Source organism: Hemiscyllium ocellatum, assembly GCF_020745735.1.
Source record: "Hemiscyllium ocellatum isolate sHemOce1 chromosome 40 unlocalized genomic scaffold, sHemOce1.pat.X.cur. SUPER_40_unloc_1, whole genome shotgun sequence".
In the NCBI taxonomy this organism is placed as follows: domain Eukaryota; kingdom Metazoa; phylum Chordata; class Chondrichthyes; order Orectolobiformes; family Hemiscylliidae; genus Hemiscyllium; species Hemiscyllium ocellatum.
The window spans coordinates 1,226,676-1,252,083 of record NW_026867526.1 but is presented as its reverse complement, the minus strand read 5'-3'; the positions used below and the strand labels follow the sequence as shown (position 1 = coordinate 1,252,083).

Below are 25,408 nucleotides of genomic sequence, written 5' to 3'. Positions count from 1 at the left end.
CAGCACCTGTAGACCCGGGTTCAATTCCCGACTCAGGCGACTGACTGTGTGGAGTTTGCACGTTCTCCCCGTGTCTGGGTGGGTTTCCTCCGGGTGCTCCGGTTTCCTCCCACAGTCACAAAGATGTGCGGGTCAGGTGAATTGGCCATGCTAAATTGCCCGTAGTGTGAGGTAAGGGGTAAATGTAGAGGTATGGGTGGGTTGCGCTTCGGCGGGTCGGTGTGGACTTGTTGGGCCGAAGGGCCTGTTTCCACACTGTTAATCTAATCTAATAATCACTTTAGACCTGCTCCATATTCGGTTGCCTAAATGGAATTTAGAAACGCAGATTAGAAATGGGATGTTATTTTGTAAAGTGAGAGAGACTTTGAGTGACAGCAAAAATAAAGTCACTCATTTTGTTGGTTAATAATATGATTGAAGTTCTTTTTAGCTTTATCTGCTTGTGGTGGAATGTAGAATTAAAGGGAGTTAACTTCAAATTGAATATTCTGAATATAATCACTTTGGACACGCTCTGTATTCAGTTGCCTAAATTGAATTTTGAAATGTTTAGTATGAATTACATGTTATTTTGTAGTGGGACAGAGACTGGCAGTGTCCTGGGAAATAAAAGCTCAATTGTTTTACTAGCTAGTAATACGTTTGAACTTTGATTTTAGTTTTATCTGCTTGTGAATGAATGTAGAAATAAAGGGAGCTAACTTTCAAATGAATTTTTTAAAAACAAAATACTTGCAACTATCATGTGAAACAGACCTGAAGCTACTCAATTTTACTCCCACCATTTAAAAAAAAACTCCCAAAGAAGCTATTCAGCAAAATAAATATCCCAAGATGTGTATATATCCATGTTTAAGCGTAACCTGGTAAATACATGAGCCCATGTGTTGGGGCTGTGCAAGCTGAGACCAGGATCCAGTCTCAGCCTCCAGCAGGAAACCAACAGGCGGAAGCTGTAAGCCTGCCCTTTCCGATGGCCATATAAATCCTAGGCACTGGACCGTAATTCAACACTCCGGGATCGGCTTTGTTTAGAAAGATCTTGACAGAACCGCTTCCCAGAAGTTATCAGAATGATTGTGTCGACAATTTTTCTCAGTTTATTACTGACTTTCTTATCATGTGAGTGTTTTTTGTTCAAGTCTGTCTTTGTTACTGTCTCAATGTTAGTCTACCTCAGGAATGTAAAAGACTCAGGCATCATTTCATCTGCATTAATGCTCATGGTTTATTTCTTGTCTTTTTTAAAGGTGTCCACTCGGAGATTGTTTTGACCCAGCCAGAGGCAGAGACTGGCCGTCCCGACGGCAGCCTGGAACTGACCTGTAAAACCAGCGGGTTCGATCTCAGCAGCTACTGGATGTACTGGGTCCGCCAGGTTCCCGGCCAGGGTCTGGAGTGGCTGGTTAGCTACTATAGTTCATCCAGCAGTTACTATGCACCAGCGATTAAGGGTCAATTAACTGCGTCCAAAGACACTTCAAACAACATTTTCGCATTGGACATGGGGAACCTGAAGATCGAAGACACCGCCATCTATTACTGTGCAAGAGACGGGTCACAGTGTTGTGCACAGCGACATCCTCATACAATAACCACTGACAAGGATTTATCTCAAATTGGTGATTTCTACCGTGGCAGGAGCGAGAAATAATGTGAGATGCAATTTAAACACAATCCAGTCGGGCTAGTTTGTACAAATGTATAATTTTTTTCTACTTTCTTCGTGTTGATTGTCAAGTTAAATGCAGACCAAACCTGGAAAAGTATTCCAAGCTTTCAAAATACAATGAATAGTAAAAGCTGAAATAATGCACCAAATCATTTTTAGAGGAGTCTGAATCACTGCTTTCTGGGAAGTGAAGAAATTATTTGCATTTTACAGTTTACAGTCTGTCATAGTATTTGACACAACGTGTCTCACAGTGAGAGAGCTGGAATGGCACTGCAATTATGATCAATACAAAAACCTATTCAGCCTCCATTGTTTGAAACTAGTCAGTGATTATTTCTACAAACCGTCTTAACTTGCAGTGCAGTATTAGTTCTGTGGGTTTTATGCCAGTATCACTATTTAATTTGGAAAAGGGTTGGGTAATTATTGATATACCAGTTGGGGATTTTGAGAATCAGCTCATGTGTTACTCTGTGAAGTATAAAACAGTATTAAAATTTATCAAGAATGATCAGAATTCACTAGCGCAATTATGTGATGAAGATTTATCGGGACTTTATTTTGCCTGTGGTTCTGAAAATTTAAAATGATGGTAGATTTTTGATTTGTTTTATGCAGAGCTAGTTATTATGTGACTCAGTCCAGAGAACGTAACACTGTGAGTATCTTGATTACTGGGGCCAAGGGAGCATGGTGACTGTGACTTCAGGTAAGAACTTTGAACTTTCCTAGTGACTTTTTAAAAACTTTCTATCCATGTGACTAATTTCTGAATTAAATGAAGCTCAGATTCTGTGCTGAGTTTGGTTTGGTTCGGATTGATTTTTGTTCAGACTGATTATAGACTTCAGTTAATGCTCAGCAAATAGTTAAAATGGTGATGATGGAGTCAGTTGCTCGGTGTATCTCTATTGTTTGATCAGATGGGCATTCTGTGTGGCTGGGTTACTTGAAACACCTAATGTCTCTTAATCAGTCAGCTATAAATAATGTTTAATGCCAGTGACACCCTGACTGTGAGTTTTATTATCAACAACAAATGCTAAGAATTCAAAGATGTTCAAGATATTACCAAACATGACTAAAATATGCTAAAATATCATGATTCATTTCCTGAATATATGTTCTTACCATGATTATATTTTCTCATTTATTTTGTTAATTTTGTTGATGACAAGCAGGTTAGAAACTGTCATAAAAGCTTCTTGCGGTGCTATATTGCATTCTGTTGATTAGATTCTGAGTTTGTTTTACTTGATTCTGTTGAATTGAGTTGATTGGATTTTGGCTTTGTTTTAGTTGATTGGGTTGAACTGTGTTGATTGGATTCTGACTTTGTTTTTACTTAGTTTTGTTGAATTTTGTTGATTGGTTTTTGAAATGGTTTTATTTGATTCTGTTGAATTGAATTGGTTGGATTCTGATTATGTTTCATTCAAATCTGTTGTTTTGTGTTGATTGGATTCTGATTTTATTTTCCTGGATTCTGTTGAATTGAGTTGATTGGATTCTTATTCAGTTTGTGAAATTGATCTGCGTTTTCATGCTTTCTGAATTGGTGTTTTCTTTCTGGTGAGGAGATTGACTCTCTGGATTACTTTTCATTACCAATATTTGTGAAGTTCTTTTGGTTTTCATGAATCATTTCTGCATTTGTTAAACTTATATGACACATTTTTCTCTGCTTGATTGAAAACATTACATCTATTTGTAACGGTCTGAAAAACAACTCAAGGCAGAAACCCAGAAGTGTGAGAAATGAAAAAAAAAACGAGTTTTTAATGCGTTGACTTTTAAAAAAAACTCCGTTCTAATTGTAAACGAACTGAATTTTGTTTTGAATAGCCTCATTCAAAATAAAATTTGGGACTAAAATCTGAAACTGCAGAATTGATCAGATTACGTAATTGAAACTAACTTAAAATTATAATGTGGTAATATTTGTCCATTCAGTAATTTTGTTTTGACCATGAAGTGATTAATCAATATATGCCTTCAACCCCACTCTACTGTGCACTGCACAAGATAGTCATGATCAGGAAGAGTGTGCAGGTTGGAAATAAATTGAACTATTGCCAGAAACGTTACAGCTTTAAGTGTTAAGTCCCCTACAAACAAGGTTGCTGTTATGACTTGTTATTTCTATTCAATTTAATCATTAGTTTGGTGGATTTTAAGCAGCTTTGATAGACTTCAATTTGTTTTTTTTGTGAGGTTACGTCATGTTCTTGGTTCTGTTGAAAATGTTTGCAGAGCTAGTTCTGCTGCAAACACACCGTGTTGTGATCTGGTGATCGTTGATCTGTTGAGGAGGGACTGTGCTTGGGTAACATTAAATGTGTTATATTTGGGAAACTGTTTCTGGTTTCTACATTGTTTTTGCAATGTTAACACGGTTGGTGACAGTGAACTGCTCTTTCCTCATTCAATGCAATCAGCATGCGAGTTAAAATTTCATAAAGTGAAATTATTTCGTTTATTAAGTGAAAGCAAATTGCAAAGTTTTAGAAATGAAGGGAAAACAGATACCTTCAGGCACCATTTTTACTTAAAATAAATAATTAAGGATTAATCGAATCCATGCTTTACAATCCAAATTCAAAACTCAACTATCTAGTTCAATCACAAGGTCTGTCTTTAAACAGTTTGCAAGTCATAGAGAAATATAAATAGAATTTCAAAAGTCTAATGTTCTAATAGTTCTTGCTCTTGAGCAAAAATGCCATGACTGTGCTATAATTGATCAAGAAACACCTTTCAATTCCGCTGTACACTACATACATATTTTTCTGGCTGGAAAAGATCATTGGCAAAGACCATTTGGAAATTCTGCTCAATTCTATGAAGAACAGATCAGTTTCACTGCTTTGATCAGTTTCACACATAACTTGAGTTAATTAATTGTTATGTCCCTGATTAAACTGGATTTGCAGGATAAAAATAAAACATTAACTGAATTATTTAACCTGCACAGTACTTTAGGTGTTCCCAATCTGTGCATTTTAAATAAATAATTACATTTTACAACAAAATATCAACTGAGGAGTCATTCTTCCGGAAACAACTGCGAGAGTGAGTTATGTGACCAAGGCCAAATTTCGAATTAATTAAAGTAATCCACTCATGAACTCGCAGGGCAGCATGGTGGCTCAGTGATTGGCATTGCTGCCTCACAGCACCAGGGTCCCAAATTTGATTCCACCCTCGGGTGACTGCCTGTGTGGAGTTTGCACATTCTCCCTGTGTCTGCGTGGGTTTCCTTCGGGCGCTCTGGTTTCCTACCACAGTCTAAAAGAAGTGCAGGTCAGGTGATTGTGCAATTGAGCACAGCCATAGTGTTCAGGGATGTGTATGTCAGGGTGCATTAGTCAGGGGCAAATATAAATTAGGGGGAATGGGTCTGGGTGGGCTACTTACTGAACAGAGGGTCAGTGTGGAATTGTTGGGCCAAATGGCCTGTTTCCTTACTGTAGGAACTCTCCTCTTAAAACCATGGGAGTACTTGCTGCAAACGCAGAGAATTCATTTTACATCGATGTGTTCAGACGGATGCAGAGTTCACAAATTTGCAGAAGACATGAACTAGAGGATAACAGAGCACATTGTTTATTCAGACACTGAAAATAGAGTAATATTTATTTTAATTAATATACTTGACCTATTTATTGCAATGTAGCGATCAGAAGGAATCTGCTCACGTTAGTTAAGTGTGACAATCTTTCAGATTAGATTTCCTGCAGTATGTATCGGGCCATTTGGCCCAACAAGTCCACACTGACCCTCTGAAGAGTAACCCACCCAGACCCATTCCCCTACCCTATATTTACCCCTGACTAATGCACCGAACACTATAGACAATATAGCATGACCAGTTCACCTGACATGCACATCTTTGGATTGTGGGAGGAAATCCACACAGACACAGGGGAGATTGTGTAAACTCCACATAGGCAGTCACCTGAGGCTGGAACCGAGCCTGGGTACCTGGATCTGTGAGGCAGCAGTGCCACATTTACTTAGACATCCATTAAAGTGGGCAACTCCAGACAGAAGCATGTTTTCAATTCATACCTTTTTAAACATTTTAGTTCATTAAAAGCAGTTAACAAGAAAATAACCTTGCCCTAATTCCTTCAACAGAAATGCTTTCCACACTGGAATGCAGTATTGTTTATACAGTGCATGCAAAATCTCCACAGTTCAAGGAACATTTTAAGAATATGTAAAAATAATTTAGAGAATAACCCATTTCCTCCAGATCTGTGCTTTAATTGGTGATATTTCCCACCTCAATAATTTATGCAATGACTTATTAAGTTTATTAATTCAGTGGTTATTTATGTTCATTATGAACACATTCTCGTTCATATTAATCCACTGGTTAATTCTTCTGATGAATATTCAATTACAGTGAATATATTTGACGTGAGGAGTTGAGCAATGTATCCTCTAGGATTAAGTCTGTTGTACAGTTTGTTTCAGTGCTATCTCTGACTAACTTGCCAACGGTCCTGACCATTTGTAAATTGTCCAGTTGGGATACCTGAATCTCAGACAGTTCAATTCCATCTCGCGCTTCAAAACCACTTTTATCTGCCAGAAATACAATAGGTGCCTCAGAATTGAGAGCCCTGACTAAGTTGTTCCAATCAGAACGAACGTTTCAGGAACAAAAGGCAGATAGCAAGAGTTCTGAAATTGGTTGTTGGCAACAAGAGATATTTGATTGAGCGAGGCAGAGGGAAATATGCTGCATATTTTCTTTGTGCCTCAGTTATGCAGGACATGTTTCGTGGCACAATGCAGAATCAGAATTTTTTTGCACCTTATTATTTGAAAACCTATTATCAGCTTTTAATGTCACTGGCAACAGTAATATTACACTTCAAAACATTTTAAACTTTCTCAAACTAAGTAGACCGTCTAGTGCAGCAACATTCACAGCGGAAAGAGGAAGGGAGTTCGAGGTTGGAATCCAGTGACAGTGAATTGATGGCAATGCAATTCCTAGTTTTATTCCTCTGTAGTTCCCATAGAGTTTGAACAATTTGGAGCTGCTGTCAAAGTATTCTTGGATAAATGTTGAAACGTTACTTTCATTGTACAAACATTCTGGAACAATCCCTAGTTGTTGGAAGGTGTTAATAACTAACATGGTTTATGTACTGTCAAAACAGGTGGGCTATGTTCTCCGTGATAGTGTCGAGCTCATTGTGTTCAGGTCTGTTGTGAAGTTATAGGAGGGTCCCTGATTCTGTGCCAGGTGGTCTGTGTTCACTTACCACCTGTTAGAGAGGTATGTAACACCATCTCTTATCAGGTTACTTCAATGCAAGAAAGCAGATTGAGATGTTTGGGTGTTTGTTGGAATTCCACTCACAGAGGCCAGTGAAATCTATTCAATCTCTGTCCTGACTTGTGTCTCTTAGATATTAAACAGAATTTTGGTGGTTAGCAGCTTTTTCCAGATCAATATTTGTTCACAAGCTTTTGGGCATCGCTAGATGGGGTTAATGGAGTAAGTGCTCAAAGAAATCCCAGCTTTTGACTTGCTGTTCTAACAATATCATTTATAACTAATCCCGAATGAATCATTTTCAAAGTATATTTGATGAGATTATGCTGAGGCTGTTTTACTTTATATTAAACCAGTGCTGTAGCTGAATTTGATAGTTCAGTACGGTGAGGGTTCTGCTGATCCAACACTTGCAGCAGATGGTGATAGCTTTTCAGTTGGTCTTCCATTGCTATCTCAGACCATCCAGTACCTCTGCTAAGAATTCTTTTTCCAACAGGACTCAAGCCAACGTAATCACTGTTTATCTCAACAGATGTGAGCTCTTGTGCCAAAAACATGAAAACAATTTGGTGAAGAGGGGTCTCTGGATGCGAAAGGTTAACCTTGCCTTCTCTCCACAGGAGCTGCTAGACCTGCTGAGTTTCTTCAGAAGTTTCTGTCTTTATTTTGGTTTTCTAGCATTTAAAGTTTGTTGTTTCATTGAAAAAAGTTCTGTTCGATTAAACACGTTCTTCAGAGAAAAGATGCATTTGAACAAATTGCGAATGTTCAGAGATATTATTGAATTTGAGTGCCCTGATCTCGAGCTGTAGTTTCACAAGAAACTACTATGAAGTAACAACACACTGCAGAGTGCAGTGGCTGCTGTAATTGGGTGGAAGTTATTTTGATCACTCAAATAGAGAATGTCAATGATCCCGTTCCAAATAATCAACAGAAGTTTTTTTTTAAAGCACGTGTCAAACAATTAATTTGTTGAAATATTTTAATAACAAGTATTCACGGCCAGTGCTAGCTTAATGAATGACACAATGATAGAAAGGTAGGAACAAGAGGAGGGCACTCAGCCCCTCGAGCTGTTCCACCACTTACTTAGATCATGGTGCATCTGTGAGCTCAATCCCCAGGTCTCCCTTTGGCTAAAACTCTTTAACAAGCAAAAACTATCCCAGATTTACTGATTCGACTGCCCATAACAAAGGGAGACACTATTTCTGAAAGACATTCCTGTGAGTACAGTGACACAATGAGGCTGGAATTAATTGCTCATGAAAGTAAACTTTAAATCTCTGACAATTTCCAATTGAAACATCCCAATCATCATATTTCATTAATTTAACACTATACTTCCCTGGAATAAAGAAATATAATGTGTGATTGCCTTGATAAAAATGAGGAGGAAGTGAGGACTGCAGATGCTGGAGATCAGAGCTGAAAATGTGTTGCTGGAAAAGTGCAGCAAGTCTGGCAGCATCCAAGGAGCAGGAGAATCGACGTTTCGGGCATGAGTCCTTCTTCAGGAAGGGCTCCTTGGATACTGCCTGCTCCTTGGATGCTGCCTGACCTGCTGCACTTTTCCAGCAACACATTTTCAGCAGTTGCTAAAAATGAGGGAAGCTTCATTCCTATTATATGATTAAGAAATAGCTCTGTTCATTCAGTGAAAACACAGTCAAATCACACAAAAGGAAACCATGATTTGGAGATGTCGGTTTTGGACTGGGGTGTACACAGTTAAAAATCACACAACACCAGGTTATAGTCCAACAGGTTTAATTGGAAGCACACCAACTTTCGGAGCGACGCTCCTTTATCAGCAACGCTCCGAAAGCTAGTTTGTTTCCAATTAAACCTGTTGGACTACAACCTAGTGTTGTGTGATTTTTAAAAAAGGAAACCATGTCATCTTGTGTAGACACACAAGTGCATCAAATCATTTTCAATTCTTCCAGTGGTTGTTTGAATCTCTAGACAGGTGTGGAAGTGTCAGACTTTTTATATCGCCTTGAGAAACCAGTTGTCATCAGTTTATTTGAATTGCTGAAGTTTGTGTGGTATTAGCACATTCACAGCGCTGTTAGGAAGTGAGTCCCATGGCTGTGATTGAGGAAGAGGAAACGGGCAGGGAAATAGTTGAGAGTCAAGTTGAAGTCTGATTTGGAGGCAAGCTTTACATGCATGTGTGCCCTTATCCTCAAGGATCACAATTTTGGAACATGCTGCCGAAGGGACATGTCAGCATGCAAAATGGAAGCTGAAGAAGGCATCTCGGCCTCTCTAGAAGGCTATTCCATTCATGGGATCATGATTAATCTTGCTGCTCACCAGTTTCCCAACACTCGATAACATTGAACCTGATTGTTTCCTGTTCAACAAAACAATGGTGAATTCTTTTGGAATTCTCCACCACAGAAATTCATAGATTCAAGACTCATCGATTCTTGAAAGCGTTGTCTCAAGTACCTAGTGTGTTGAAGGTGTTTGGCACATGTACCTTCATTGGTCAGAGCACTGAGTGCAGGAGTTAGGGCTTCATGTTGTAACTGTCCAAAACATTGGAATGAACTGCCAGAGGAAGCGGGAAGTGCAGAGATCGGTCCCACATTGAGAAGACATTTGAACAGCTACAGGAACTGGATCGGTCTGGATGGATATGGGCCAAAGGCAGGCAAGTGGAATGAGTTTAATTTGGGAACTCTGGTCAGCATGGCTGGGCTGGACCAAAGGAACTGTTTCTGTGCTGTACGACTTTATGTCTCACTGACTTTATGGTGGAGGAGGCTTAAAGTTGGAAGGTGGTGAGCAAGTGAGGGGCTAGATTGGGCATGTGGGAGAGTTTGGGCTGGGAGGCTGGTTGGCTGGCTGCTGGGTAAGCTTGCGTGCACTCTGTCTGGCAAAAGGTGGCATCAAGGTAAATGGTAATGGTCACAGGATAATTTGGTTGAATTGTGCTTGGTAGGTGAGGGGTAGTTTGAGCTGAAATGCAGGAGGTCTGTCTTTGCCAGGCTGGTTTATGGAGAGGTGGGCAGGATGCCAGGCTGGTTAGTGTAGAGGTGGGCAGAGTGCCAGGATGTTTCGGGGGTGGAAGGTCACTGGAATGAAGTGACAGGTGGACGTGTTGTCAAAATGCAAAGCTCGGAGTCTGGCAAAATGGTAGGTTGTAAAGCACAGATGCCAGCGGAGCTAGGATGCAATGTGCACAGGTTGTCTTGGGTAAGATGAGAGGTCAGTGATCAAGGGCTGAGGTCATGTCTTGGGTAGTGGGCTTTTGTCAGAGGTTGTGAAAATGATGGTGCCAGGTCCAGTCAGGGCCAGATTCGCTATGGGCCAGGTGCAGGATGGCAGGAGTGTAAATGACTGAAAGGGATTGAGATCATATGTCCATCTGGAATATAGAATATAGAACATTACAGTGCAGTACAGGTCCTTCAGCCCTCGATGTTGCGCTGACCTGTGGAACCAATCTGAAGCCTATCTATCCTACACTATTCCATTTTCATCCATATGTTTATCCAATGACCTTTTAAATGCCCTTAAAGTTGGCGAGTGTACTATTGTTGCAGGCAGTGCGTTCCATGGCCCTACTACTCTCTGAGTAAAGAAACAACCTCTGACATCTGTCATCTATGTCCTCTCCTGCTAGCCATCACTATTCAAGGAAAAAAACTTTCACTGTCCACCCTCTGTTTATCTTTTATGTCTCAATTAAGTCACCTCTCAACCTTCTTCTCTCAAACAAAAACAGCCTCAAGACCCTCATCCTTTCCTCATTAAACCTTCCCGCCATACCAAACAACATCCTGGTAAACCTCCTCTGAACTCTTCCAAAGCTTCCACATTCTCTCTATAATGTGGTGACCAGAACAGTACACAATACTCCAAGTGTAGCCACACCAGAGTTTTGTCCAGCTGCAACCTAACCTCATGGTTCTGAAACTCAGTCCCTCTATCGATGAAAGCCAGCACAAAGTATGCCTTCTTAACAACTCTATCAAACTGGCTGGCAACTTTTAGGGATCTATGTACATGGGCACCGAGATCTCTCTGCTCAGCTACACTACCAATATGGATTGCCTTGGATGTGTTTTGTGTGATAGGGGTTGTGTGTTCCGGGCATGAATGGGTGTATAGCAGGGTAGGGTTTGTCAATGTGAGTGGAAATTTAGGTCTAGGCAGAGTAAGTGCAGTGGTTAGTCTGAGAGATGAGGTTTGGTGGTGAACTGCGTATCAGTTTGATAGTTATTAAAGTTAAAGATTACTTGTTCATTTCTCAAATCATATTTACGTAAATACTCAGCTGTAACAGTCCAAAGTCTCTGAACCTTAATGGTCCTCCATTTTTCAGAGGCCGCCAGAATTCAGATCATTGTAAATGAGATGTTTCAACTTCCAGCCAATTGGCCTGAGTTCAGCCGTGACAGCCATCCTCCCCGTCCCAGTGCTCAGCTCCTGCCTGTGCTGCTGCTGCTGCTGCTGCTGCTGCTGCTGTGACCTTCCTCCCAGAGAGAACATTCTGCCTTGCAGTGATAAGTGAGGAAGGCTCACTGGACCTGATTTCCAAGTATGGGGACGGCAAACACGAGGGGACACAACTTTAAAGTGAGGGGAGATAGGTATAAGACAGATGGCAGAGGTAGTTTCTTTACTCATTGTGTAGTAAGTGTATGGAATGCTTTGCCTGCAACGGGCGTAGATTTGCCAAGTTTAAATACATTTAAGTTGTCATTGGACAGGCATATGGATGTACATGGAATAGTGTAGGTGGGATGGGCTTCATATTAGTATGTCAGAGCAGCGCAACATCGAGGGCCAAAGGGCCTGTACTGCCCTGTACTGTTCTATGTTCTATGATTCACTCTGATTTCTCTCCGGGGGTACTGCCAGCTGTTGGGTATTTCCAGCAGCAGGGTACCTAGTGGGGCGGCATGCTGGTTCCGTGGTTAGCGCTGCTGCCTCACAGTGCTAGGGACTCGGGTTCCATTCCAGCCTCGGGTGACTGTCTGTGGAGTTGGCACTTCCTCCCCATATCTGTCTGCATTTTCTTCCACAGTCCAAAGATGTACAAGCTGGGGAAATTGCAAATGTTGTGTTCAGTGATTGGGAGGTTAGGTGCATTAGTCAGGGTTAACTGTAGCATAATAGGGTTGGGGAATGGGTCTGGATGTGTTTCTTTTCAGAGGGTGGGTGTGGACTTGTTGGGCCAAATGGCCTGTTTGTCTACACTGTAGAATTTCAATGAATCTGCATTTCCTTGGTTTGTATTTTGTGAAACTTCTCTGCTCTTCACAGCAATCCAATGAAAGTGTCAGTTGGTGAGATCTTCAAACAGTTCCTGGGGTGGGATCAGGATGTTCTTCTTCCTAAATGATATGGCAATGTTCAAGGTCGAGGGCATGTTCCTAAAGAGGGAACCAATGATCATGATCAGCAACTGGTAGGAAACAAAAATAAACTCCAGTTATGCTGTAGACTTCAGCGGGAGCATACTGGCAAACGGTTACAGCTGAGGATACATTTGAGTAACTGATAAGGTCAAATTAACAGAAACTAACATGCTCAATTGGTCATTCTATTGTAGAGACACCATCTCCCCCCACGCTTTATGGCCTGGTCTCCTCCTGTGAGGGGCACAACACCGATTCGACAATCTTTGGTTGTTTGGTGATGGACTATTCCCCTGACGTCACCAAGGTAACCTGGAAGAAAGGTGGGGAGCTAATCACGGATGGATTGAAGACTTACCCATCAGTGAGAAACAAGAAGGGAACCTACACCCTGAGCAGCCAGTTAACCCTGCCCGGGTCAGCGGTAGATTGCCCCAGCAAAATCTACTGTGAGGTTGAACACAGCGGGTCACACTCACACAAGAGCAAAGAAATGCCATGTGGTACGTATTGTGGGAACTGAGATAAACAGAGCATCTGGGATTAATATGAATAAGGCATTATTTATAACCATTTTCACAGAATCACCTTATACAGCACAGGAAAAAAGGCCCTTTGATCCATCCAGTTTACGCCTGTCAATAACAGCCACCTAACTATTCCAGTCCCATGTGCCAGCACATGATCCATTGCCTTGTGTGACTTGCCCTTGCAAGGATGCATCTCAATACTTCATACTTATTATGAGGGGCTCAGTTTCTACATGACTTATAGGTGCTGAGCTCCAGGCTAACACCACCCTCTGTTTGATTTTGTTTTCCCCTGAGATCCACTTGGAACCTCCTGGCCTTACCTTCACCCTGTGCCCCTGAGGCATTGATCTCTCCATCAAGGGGAAAGGTTTGATCCAGTTTACCCAGTCTATGCCTAAAATAATTCTAGACATCATGATAATCTTCTCCCTAACTCTCCTCTGCTCCAAGGAAAACCCCTGTCTATCTCATCTAGTTTCATAACTAAAACCCTCCAACCCAGGCAAGATCCTGGCAAATCTCATCAATACTGCCTTCAGTGTAATGTAATCACATTCCTTCGATAACATGCACACAACGCTTCAATATGGCCTAACCAGTGTTCTATTAAGTTCCAGTATCATCTCCCTATTCTTCATTGTCAATGTCTAGGCTAATAAAAGCAAATATCCTCCCACCTTCTTAGTCTCTTTATCCAGACGACACAGTACTATAGGGGATCGGTGGGTACATGCACCAAAGATCCTCAGGCCTTTCCAGGGTTCCACCATTCAAAATGTCATACCTCACAGATTCTTCTGCCGAATTCCATCACCTTACATTTATCCAGAATAATTTCCATTTGCAACTTCTCTTCACATACAACCAACTCTTTTATATCCTCCTGCAATCTAAAGCCATAATGCTCATGACTTACCAACATGACAGTTTTCATTTCATCTGTGAATTCACTGGTTAATCCTCCTAAATTTGAGTCTCAATCATTGGTATGTCAGAGAAATAACATGGAAATCAACACCAATCCCTACAGAACACCAGGAGACATAGATTTCCAGTCACGCAGATACCCGATGACTATTATCCCCTGCTCCCATCACTCAGGCAGTTCGAGATCCAATCTGTCAAATTAACTCGGATCCCATTGGCTCTGATTATTGCTATCATCTGTACATCGAGTTATCTCTCTGAAAACTACTATCAAATTGTTACACATGACTTTCTCTCAATAAAACCGTGCTGAAAATTGTTGATTTATCTTCCAAATGAAGACTAATTTCACTTTTCAATAGTTTCCCTACCACTGTGACTAGCTTGACAGATCTGTGTTTTCATTATTTACCCCTTACTTTGTCCTGCGTAACAGTGCAACGTTGGCTGATCTACACTCACTTGGCACAACTGCTGTGGCCAGGCAGTAATTCTAAATTATTGTCAGCGACCCAACTATTTCATCCTTTGCATCGCTCAACCGCTTGGTATACTTTTCATCTGCCCTGGAAATATAACCACTTTTCATTCATCAAGACAACACAGAAGATCACATCATGTGTCCTAATTTCTGAAAGTACATCACAACACCCCTCCATGATTTCTGTCCCCACATTGTCCGTCTTACTAGTGAACACTGACACAACACATTCGTTTTGACCACAACCTAATCCTCCGGCTCCACTCCAATAATAACACTTAATGGGCATTACTGTTTCCCGAATCATTCTTTTATTATGAATGAGCCTGTAACTTTTAAAAATATTTTCCTTTATTTTGACTGCTATTATTTTCTCATGGTCCCCTTTGCTCTTCTAATTCCTTTGTCTTTCAAACTCCCCCTTGCACGTTCTGTACTCCAGACTAATTTCTATTGTTTTGAGATTTCAGTATAGACCGGAAGCCTCCCTTGTTTCTCTTTATCTCACCCTCCATGCCCTTTGGTGTCCAGAGCCCGCTACATTCTTGGTCCCATTCAGTGGGTTCCTGGGAAATGTCCTCCCTGTGATTTTCCTATCTCTTTCTTAAATGTGTCACACTGCTCTGACTCAGATTTACCAATAAGTGTCAGCTTCCAATCCACTCTGGTTAAGTCATTACCTGATCTTACTAAAATTGTCCTTCCCCTTTTCAGAACTTTGGGACAATTTCTATTCCGTTGCAGTACAATCTGAAATCCAACTGATTTACGATCACTGTCTGCAAAGTGCACCACCATTGATGTTTTACCCACTGGGTCGACTTCATTTCCAAAAGTTAAGTCCAGGTTCACCCCTTTCTTGCAAGGTCTGGATTAAAATTCTCTGTATTAACACATACTTTGTTAAAATATTCTCCTGGGGGCATTTTCAGAATTGTGCTCCCTCTCAACTTTTGACACAATGAATATCCAAGCCTATTCTGAGGAAGTTAAAAACCTCTTTTCTCAATCCCCTATTTAATTTACATTTCTCTGAAATTTGCCCATGTATTTGCACTTGGTCTTTTGGACCTATAGTACGGTCTATCGTGTTCTCCCAGTAGTGATGTTTGCTGGATTTTGGTTTTGAGGTACTGTCCATTTGCCTTTGTTCGAGGAGGTATCCATTATTTCATTTCTATTTACAGCCTAAAATACTCTTGTCAGAATTGTGACAGAAGCAACATTCTGTGCCGCAAACCCCCGCCGCTATCCTTTTCCATCTTTCCCTGTCTCGCCTGAAGGCACTAAATCCTGGAATATTGAATAGCCACTCCTGCCCATCTCTCAATATGTCTCCGTGATAGCAACCGCATCATTTCCTCATTTATGGCGGTAATTCATCTGCCTTGTTCATCAGACTCTGTCATTAAAACGAATACCATCCAACATTGCTATCTCCCTTCTGATGTTACCGGTCTACAGTTTCTATGCCTCCTTGACTCCCTTGCTGTGTCCTATAATTTTAGCCTTTCACATTGTCCTGATGATCTTTCTGTGTGGATCCCAGCTTCTCCAGCACTCTGCACAATTATGATTCTTGTATCCATTAACCACAAGAAACCTTGATATATGAGAACTGATTGTATTTGTTATGAAATTCATCAGATAATTTATGCGATGTGTTTCCTAAAGGTAGAGGTCCTCTCCCACCAACTCTTCTCCTAACTGTGAGCTCCAGTGAAGAAATCGCAAGCAGCAAGTTTGCAACCATTGTCTGTTCAATCATCGATTTCCATCCGAAGTCAATCTCCGTGAGTTGGTTGAAAAATGGCCGACTCTTGGATTCTGGCTTCTTCATGTCTCCCGTGTGTGAGGCGAACGGGAACTTCTCGGTGACGAGTCGGCTGATGGTCCCTTATGGTGAATGGTACAACAGCGCAGTCTATACCTGCCAGGTCACTCATGAAGACAACATTCAAAGTAAAAACATCACCGCACTCCAGGGTAAGAGACACATACTGAGAGAGCTACAAATCACTCTGAACTCTGATGTGAATCAAACACACTAATTTATCAGGCGTAGTAAACAGCAAGGTACAGCTTCTCGTTTCCCCACATGTCACGTATCTCATTTCGGTTTGAGTGTTACATTAGCATTGCTCATAATTCAACATTTTGGCAAGTCAGAAAAGCATGTTTCCTCTCTGTTGAAGATAGATATATAGACAGTGAGCTTTGTTAAATAGTTTGTTGCCTGACCTTGCTGGGAGAGGCATTCAGAGTGCTGAATCCTTGCCTGGTAGTGGCTTCAAGGATAAGTTTGGGGGTGGAGGGGAATATTGGAGAGATATCTAATTGAAACATAAAAAATACTGAGAGACTGAGGTCGAGTGAACGTGGAATAGACGTTTTGACTGGTAGGCGAGACTAGGACCTAAGGGCACAGTCTCAGGGTCAAAGGGGCACCGTTTAGAACTGAGATGGGGAGGAATTTCTTCAGCCAGAGGGTGATGAATCTGTGGAACTTGTTGCTGCAGAGGGCTGTGGAGACCAGGCCATTGTGTATATTCAAGCCAGAGATAGTTCGGCTCTTGTTTCGTGTGGGGAGAAGACAGTAGAATGGCTTTAGCCCGAAACGTCGGTTTTCCTGCTCGTCGGATGCTGCCTGACCTGCTGTGCTTTTCCAGCATCATTCTGACCTAAACTCTGGATTGGCCGAACAGCCTTATTCTGATCCTCTATCTTATGATGATGTGGTCTCAAAATGACGTGGTTAAAATATGCAGTGACCCTTACTTGAAAGTAAATCAGAATGCGTTCAATGCTTCATTCCCTGATCAGGAATGACCTGTTGGCCTTGGACATTGTACGACATCGATTTTTATCTGGTACTGAGCTCTTTAACTACATTTATGGGATCAGACCACAGACCAAGTGGGTATCACATTTGATGAACTGGGATAAACGTGGTCTCACTGAGCTTCTTTAAGATGCTCTCTGTAAGTAGTGGATGAGGCAGGAGAATAAATTCTGGTAAGAATGCTACAAAAGGGATGAATGAACGAGGAACTCGAGACAGGCTGATTTAGCCTGGTTTAGGGTGGTGATGTTTACACAGTGGGTAGTGGATGTCTGTAATATTAGTGTACATTTCCATCACGTTTGTAGATTAATTTAAGACGTTTTTGTTTGTTTTTTTTCTCCCCTGCTCTATGAAGAAATTTTAAAAATGCAGCTTGGTAAATAAAGTGAAAGTACAGACCAGTCATGAACGAACTGAATGGAGGGAAAGACTTAAGGAGATGGGTGTCCTTCTCGATATCCAATGCTGTACTCAGTGCCTTGTTTTCAGATCTACTCCAAACTCAGCCCACGAGGAACAATGACATAAATTAGAGAATGACATCACACCAATAACGCAAAGTATTTTTGATCACGTTAAATATAATGAACAGAATTTCCATGGCTATTCACCGCTCCTGTAACACTTTAGAACTCTGCAAAGAGAATAATTATTATTTATTATAATTTGTCCGAAATTTGGGATGTGATTTAGCAGTCAGCGTGACCAGCAGCACTTACACCTAAGGGTTATGAACATGGAATTGAACTCATTATATTCAGATTACTCTTGTCACAAGTATCAATAGATGGTCTTAAGTGAGAGACAAACTCTGAAAGAAAGGTAATTCCATGGGTTACATAATGGTATCTTCGATGATTTTACTTTTTTCACAGGTGTCACTTGTTACAAAGCCAGTGTTCTTTAGGAATAATGACACAGGGTATGTCATAGGTAATCACAAATGCTTTCACAAATCAAAATACATCAACAATAGTAAGCATCGTTTCAGCAATGGTTGGAGTTGCCATTTTGAAGGTGGTGTCTTCACCCTGTGAAGAAGTAATCTGAAGATTGGGTGTTTGTATCATAAAGGGGCATTTTTCATTGACTTTGATTTTTGTTTCATAGAAGATACCGAGTGCCACCCTAACACCGTTAAAATCCTCCCACCGCCAGTAGAACAAGTCTTACTGGAGGCGACAGTGACGTTAACCTGCGTTGTGTCCAATCTTCCTTCTGGAGTCAACGTGACCTGGAAACAAGAAAAGAAGCCTCTGAAATCAGAGATTGCTGACCAGCCTGGACAGAATCCCGACAGCGTGATCAGCAAATTAGACATTTCTACTGAAGCCTGGCTGAGTGGCGTTACTTTTGAATGTGTGGTGTACCATCAGAATCTACCGACTCCGCTGAGAGACTCCATCCACAAGGAGAAAGGTGAGCGGTGAGATTAAAACACAAAGCATCCCATGTGGAATCCAGATCCAGTTACATCAATGGCAGGCTTTCACTGGTAATGAACAAACACCGTTGGGAGCATTAATGATGCATCTGAAGGCAGGATAGCTAAGTAGCTGATTAAGAAAAAGATGGACCAAAGGATATTGTATTCTGATTAAGTCAGATAAGGTGGGAAGTAACCTGGGTTGTGATGTCACCATCAGCAATGACAGTTGGACAGAATGCCCTTGTTGTGGGCTGGAAACATGGAGGCAACTTTCACTTTACTTTTTTTACTGAACAGAATGTGTACCATACTGCTCCTTTAGAAAAGGAAAGTGAATAAATCCCAAATTTAAAATGACGTATTTTAATATTGAGTGAAATTGTGATATTGGTTCAGGATGCTTTTGGTTGATTTATATTTGTCTCAAATATTCTGCAGTGATTAATCCGCTGGAGCCATCAGTGTCGGTCCTCCTGCCACCAACAGAAGAAATCTCCGCTCAGAGGTTTCTCTCCCTCACCTGTTTAGTGAGAGGTTTCTCCCCCCGAGAGATCTTCGTCAAGTGGACAAACAATGACAAGCAGGTGAATCCCAGTAACTACAAGAACACCGAGGTGATGGCGGAGAGTGACAACACTTCCTTCTTCATCTACAGCCTGTTATCCATTACAGCGGAGGAGTGGGCCAGCGGTGCTTCTTACTCCTGTGTGGTGGGACATGAAGCGATTCCATTGAAGATCATCAACAGAACAGTCGATAAATCCAGCGGTAAACCGAGTTTCGTAAACATTTCACTTGCACTGATGGACACTGTTAATTCATGTCAATAAAAATCTCAAAGTTGCATTTAATAATTCAACAGAAGTAATAAAGTTTCTTTTCCCTCCAGTTGTGAGGTAAATACTGAATGAGTTGTTTCTCACTCTGACTTACATTACATCGGTGTAGTTAAAGTGGGTTATTAACAGGTCTAGGACAAGGGTCTTGTGCAGTTAATGTTCTCTGCTCAGATACACCCTGGGTCAGAGACAGAGTAAAGCTCACTCATTGCAGGATTCCACCAAGTACCTTATCCATCCTAAATCCCTCTGTGACAAAATCTGACACTGTCCATTTTATGTCAAGGGTAGAGCACGAGGTTTGAACTTGGTGTTCTTGATTCCCCTGATTGGACATTCTAACAAAATTCATGTCAGTTTTCAACTGCCACATTGCACCAATTGGAAATGTAAATTTAAGACACTTTAAAATTAAATTTGATTGGAACATACCAATCGTAAAGAGTGCAGAACAGTTTGAATGTAACCTTTGTTTCTGGGGAACTGCCAGGGATCTTGCGCCAGCGCATGAGTTGACAGAATGTATCTTCACTTTCACACCAAAGAGAATCGACAGATAAGTTGTCGTGGAGCAGAGGGGAGGGGAACGATGAATGGTCTGTCCTCTTGCTCCCTGTGCAGAGTTTTCATGGTCGATGTCCTCTGTAATGTAACCCCGTTACTAACAGGAACAGTCAGCTTCTTGCTTACTGTCCAAAGATTGAACATTTCCATGCAAAATAATACCTTTGAAACATGTTGGACACGCTTGGCTCTGTTAACAAATGATTAACATCGATTCCCATAATCCAAAACTGGTGTTTGCATTGTCCCGGTTTGAATTCCATAGTTTTGTCTCAGTTTTCTGGAGCACATGGGATCAATTAGAACATAGAACATAGAAAAATACAGCGCAGTACAGGCCCTTCGGCCCTCGATGTTGCGCCGACCAAAGTCTACCTAACCTACACTAGCCCAATAACCTCCATATGCTTATCCAATGCCCTCTTAAATGACCATAAAGAGGGAGAGTTCTCCACTGCTACTGGCAGGGCATTCCATGAACTCACAACCCGCTGAGTAAAGAATCTACCCCTCACATCTGTCCTATACCTACCACCCCTTAATTTAAAACTGTCCCCTAGTAACAGCTGACTCCATTAACAGAAAAAGGTTCTCAGTGTCTACCCTATCTAAACCCCTAATCATCTTGTACACCTCTATAAATCTCCCCTAAACCTTCTTTTCTCCAATAAGAACAGCCCCGAGTGCCTCAGCCTTTCCTCATGATCTTCCTACCATGCCAGGCAACATCCTGGTAAACCTCCTCTGCACTCGTTCCAATGCCTCCACATCCTTCCTATAGTATGGCGACCAAAACTGCACACAATACTCCAGATGAGGCCGCACCAGAGTCTTATACAACTGCAACATGACCTCAGGACTCTGGAACTCAATTCCTCTTCCAATAAAGTCCAGTACACCATATGCCTTCTTCACAACTCTATTTACCTGGGTGGCAACTTTCAGAGATCTGTGTACATGGACACCAAGATCCCTCTGCTCATCCACACTACCAAGTCGCCTACCATTAGCCCAGTAATCCATCTTCTTGTTACTCCTACCAAAGTGAATTACTTCACACTTAGCTACATTGAACTCCATTTGCCACCTTTCTGCCCAGCTCTGCAACTTATCTATATCCCGCTGTAACCTGCCACATCCTTCTTCGCTGTCCACAACTCCACCGAATTTCGTGTCATCCGCAAACTTGCTCACCCAGCTTTCAAGCCCCTCCTCGAGATCATTTATAAAGATGACAAATATCAATGGTCCCAAAACAGATCCTTGTGGAACACCGCTAGTAACTGCACTCCAAAATGAACCTATTCCATCAACTACTACCCTCTGTCTCCTTCCAGCCAGCCAATTCCTAATCCAAACCTCTAATGCACCCTCAATGCCATACCTCTGTAGTTTTTGCTTTAGCCTACCATGGGATACTTTATTGAATGCCTTGCTAAAATCCATATACACCACATCTACCGCTTTACCCTCGTCCACCTCCTTAGTCACCTTCTCAAAGAACTCAATAAGGTTTGTGAGGCATGACCTTCCCTTCACAAAACCATGCTGACTATCCTTGATCACATTATTGCTATCCAGATGTTCATAAATCCTATCCCTTACAATTCTCTCTAAGACTTTGCCCACAACAGAAGTGAGACTCACTGGCCTATAGTTACTCGGGCTATCCCTACTCCCCTTCTTGAACAAGGGGACCACATTCGCTATCCTCCAGTCTTCTGGCACTATTCCCGTAGACAATGGTGACATAAAAATCAAGGCCAATGGCTCTGCTATCTCCTCCCTAGCTTCCCAGAGGATCCTAGGATAAATGCCATCAGGCCCAGGGGACTTATCTATTTTCATCCTTTCCAGTATTCCCCAGACTTCTTCCCTACATACCTCAAGGCCATCCATTCTAATCACTTGTGACTCACTATTCACATCAGCAATAGTGTCCTGTTCCTGAGTGAATACTGACGAAAAGTATTGATTTAGTGTCTCTCCAATCTCCTCCGCCTCCACGCACAACTTCCCACTACTATCCTTGACTGGACCGATACCTACCCTAGTCATCCTTTTATTCATGACATACCTATCGAAAGCCTTTGGGTTTTCCCTAATCCTACCAACTAAGGACTTTTCATGTCCCCTTCTCGCTGCTCTTAGCTCTCTCTTTAGATCCTTCCTGGCTACCTTATAACTCTCAATCGCCCCAACTGAACCTTCACGCCTCATCTTTACATAGGCCGCCCTCTTCCCTTTCACAAGGGATTCCAATTCCTTATTAAACCACGGCTCCCTCACAAGAACCTTTACTCCCTGCCTGACTGGTACATACTTATCAAGGACACCCAATAGCTGTTCCTTGAACAATCTCCACATATCATTTGTGTTCTTCTCTTGAAGCCTATTTTTCCAATCCACGCATCCTAAGTCATGCCTCACCGCATCATAATTTCCCTGCCCCCAGCTATAACTCTTGCCCTGCAGTGCACACTTATCCCTCTCCATCACTAACGTAAAAGTCACTGAGTTGTGGTCACTGTCCCCGAAGTGTTCACCTACGTCCAAGTCTAACACCTGGCCTGGTTCATTACCTAGAACCAAATCCAGTATGGCCTCACCTCTTGTTGGCCTGTCCACATATTGTGTCAGGAAACCCTCCTGCACACATTGGACAAACACCGACCCATCTAACGAACTCGAGCTATAGCTTTCCCAGTCAATCCCTGGGATGTTAAAGTCCCCCATAACAACCACCCTGCTACTTTCACTCTTCTCCTGAATCATCCTCGCAATACTTTCCTCTACTGTTATTCGAATACCTGATATCATTTTGTTTCACATACAGAACACAAGTAGACATTTTCTAATAAACATATTCAGAAATGTTATCTCTGGGGCAGTGGGGATTTGAACTCACGCCTTTTCTCTCAGAGACAGAAATTCTATCACTGCAACAGAAGAGTTGCTCATAAAACGCTTATCTCTCCACGATGATGGGAAATGTTTCCTACAACACCAAGGTCAAATCTAATTATGGGCAATCCATTAAAATTAGAACAATAAATTAGAATAATAAAAATTGCAGTCTGGTATAAGAACAGATACAGAGAGATGATCGCAAATACACACGTAATGACACATATATGGGCTCTCACCTAAAGACACATATTTATGTGCACACTCAAATGTGCATATAGATAAGATGTCACACACGCATACTCGCACAGAGCCACACATGCAAGTGGTACTTGAACACTCACCTAAGCTCATACAAAAACTCACATACACCGAAAGAAAATTATTTGCACAAATGAACAGGGGTACTCACACATAACCATGAGAAATATAGACACACGGTAACACACAAATGGGCATGAATACATATACATTCATACAGCACAATGCGTACAGACATACACGCATGAACACACAGATACAAATTCCGAAAAATGTCCTCCCACATGTCAACTCATACAGGCACGTAAGTGCACAGAGATAAATATTAATATCATTATTTCCCCATTTTCAGAATCACAAACATACAATGACAGAGGCAGCTTAATTAGTTATTTTTAAACCACATTGATCAGCATGTATACAATGTCACACGTACACACAAATTCAGAGTCTCACATGCAGACACACAAGTGCATAGATCAACAAATAGAGGGGCGTTTATTAAATAAGGAGAATGGGCACAAGCATCAGCAAGCATCCACACACAGTAACACAAACAAGCTTCTCAGGAGATGGTTTGGGAAAGATTGCCACACAAGCAAACATCATCATATAAATATAAACATCCATCAAAACATAACATTGCATGCTAACATTTATTAAGCATAAACATTAAGGACCTGAAACAGACACATAAGCACACATTTTAGATAGCACTCATGAAAAGTGAACACTCACAAAGACATTACAAGATAAGCATAGGCAGCAACAAAATGGCATATTAGCATGATGATGCTTACACAATGTGAAAAGACCAAAATTTCGGTGCACAAACACATGAGCACACCAGCAGTAAAGGAACAGGAATATGTTTATTCATGCACAGACTCCAACATGGGCAAGAGTGAAGTAAGAGACTCTCATAACCACATACACAAACATTAAAGGGAAACCAAACACACCAAGCAGTAGGTCAAATAAATTAAGGGACACATGTACAAAAACTTATTCCTAAATATACAGATCCTACAAACAAAAATGTGAAGCAATGTCCTGACTGTGATGTCACTTATATTCACGATTTGCCAAGCAATTGGTCACCAATACATAAAGGTGAGAATCACATTTGAACTTTTATTCAGTGATGGCCACAATTTTCAACTAAAGTGCTGTCACAGCCTATATTTAAAATATAATGATATAATTAAAATAATCATTCTAATAAGTATTCCTCAAATAATAGCATCCTGAAATAATAGATTAAAAGAAAAATAATTTAAAACGTTCTGACATGGACAATGAAGAAAGAACATGTGCAGTTCGTATTTGTAATTTCTTGCTGAGAGTCAATAATGCACTGATGGATACAGATAAGAGTCACACTTGAGAAATACCTGACTGCTTTATGAAGATGTAATGGTCTCTAATTACATGACTTGGATGCACATAGATCGATCTGGATCAATAAACGATCTAAATGCGTTCTCTCGGCTTTATATTCATAGATTCAATAAATCGCACTTGGATTGAAGACTATGAGGATGATAACAGCAACATCTGGACAACTGCTTCCACGTTCATCACCTTGTTCTTCCTGAGTATTTTCTACAGCGCTGCCGTCACTCTGGTGAAGGTGAGAATAATCACATCTTTCTCACGCCAAGCAGCCCAATATGTTTTGTGAAATCTCTAAGTGTGCCATTGAATAAACATTAAATCTGAAAGTCCCTGATCATAAATATCTGCGTCATTGCTTTATCTTTCTTTTCCAGGTTAAGTGAATGAATTGTGGACCCCTTTGATTTTCCTGATCTGCTTATCAAGGTCTCTGAATTCCCAATCTACAATCTGTCCTGTTGCTGACTCTAACAGTGAGATCACTTCAGTTTATCAGTGTGTAACTGAGACAATTATTGATGGATTTTTGTTTTTACTTTGATATCTTTGAGATGGTTGTGGTTGGAAGAATTTGTAGCTTCCCTGTTGTTTGAAGCCCATTTGTTTTGTTTTTATTTGTTCCTTACTCAGAATGGTTGCCTACCCTTTCTGATGAGCCTTTGTATTCCCTTTCTTGTGACTGTTACTGATGTACAGAAAATTCCCACCTCACAGCGCATGTGTTCTCGTCTCAATGTGGCAACCAGCCATTATATTCACTTCTGTTAGCTTTTACATCAACTTTTTGGATAAAAATGCTTTCTGAAATGGTTAATAAATCTCGAATGAATATGCACTAACCTTGAGTTTGCTTCATTCTTTCT

At 41.2% G+C, this 25,408-nt stretch overlaps 2 gene segments (V, D, J or C); both read left to right on the top strand.

Moving 5' to 3' along the window:
- The first annotated feature begins 992 nt into the window (after positions 1 to 992).
- Positions 993 to 2,379, top strand: LOC132808800 (Ig heavy chain V region-like). The segment is given in 3 exon segments: positions 993 to 1,125; positions 1,254 to 1,658; positions 2,297 to 2,379. Coding segments are annotated over 2 exon segments (453 nt in total).
- Positions 2,265 to 25,384, top strand: LOC132808808 (Ig heavy chain C region, membrane-bound form-like). The segment is given in 8 exon segments: positions 2,265 to 2,270; positions 2,342 to 2,387; positions 12,556 to 12,864; positions 15,977 to 16,288; positions 18,258 to 18,566; positions 19,015 to 19,344; positions 24,653 to 24,780; positions 24,920 to 25,384. Coding segments are annotated over 8 exon segments (1,449 nt in total).
- Positions 25,385 to 25,408: the final 24 nt, after the last annotated feature.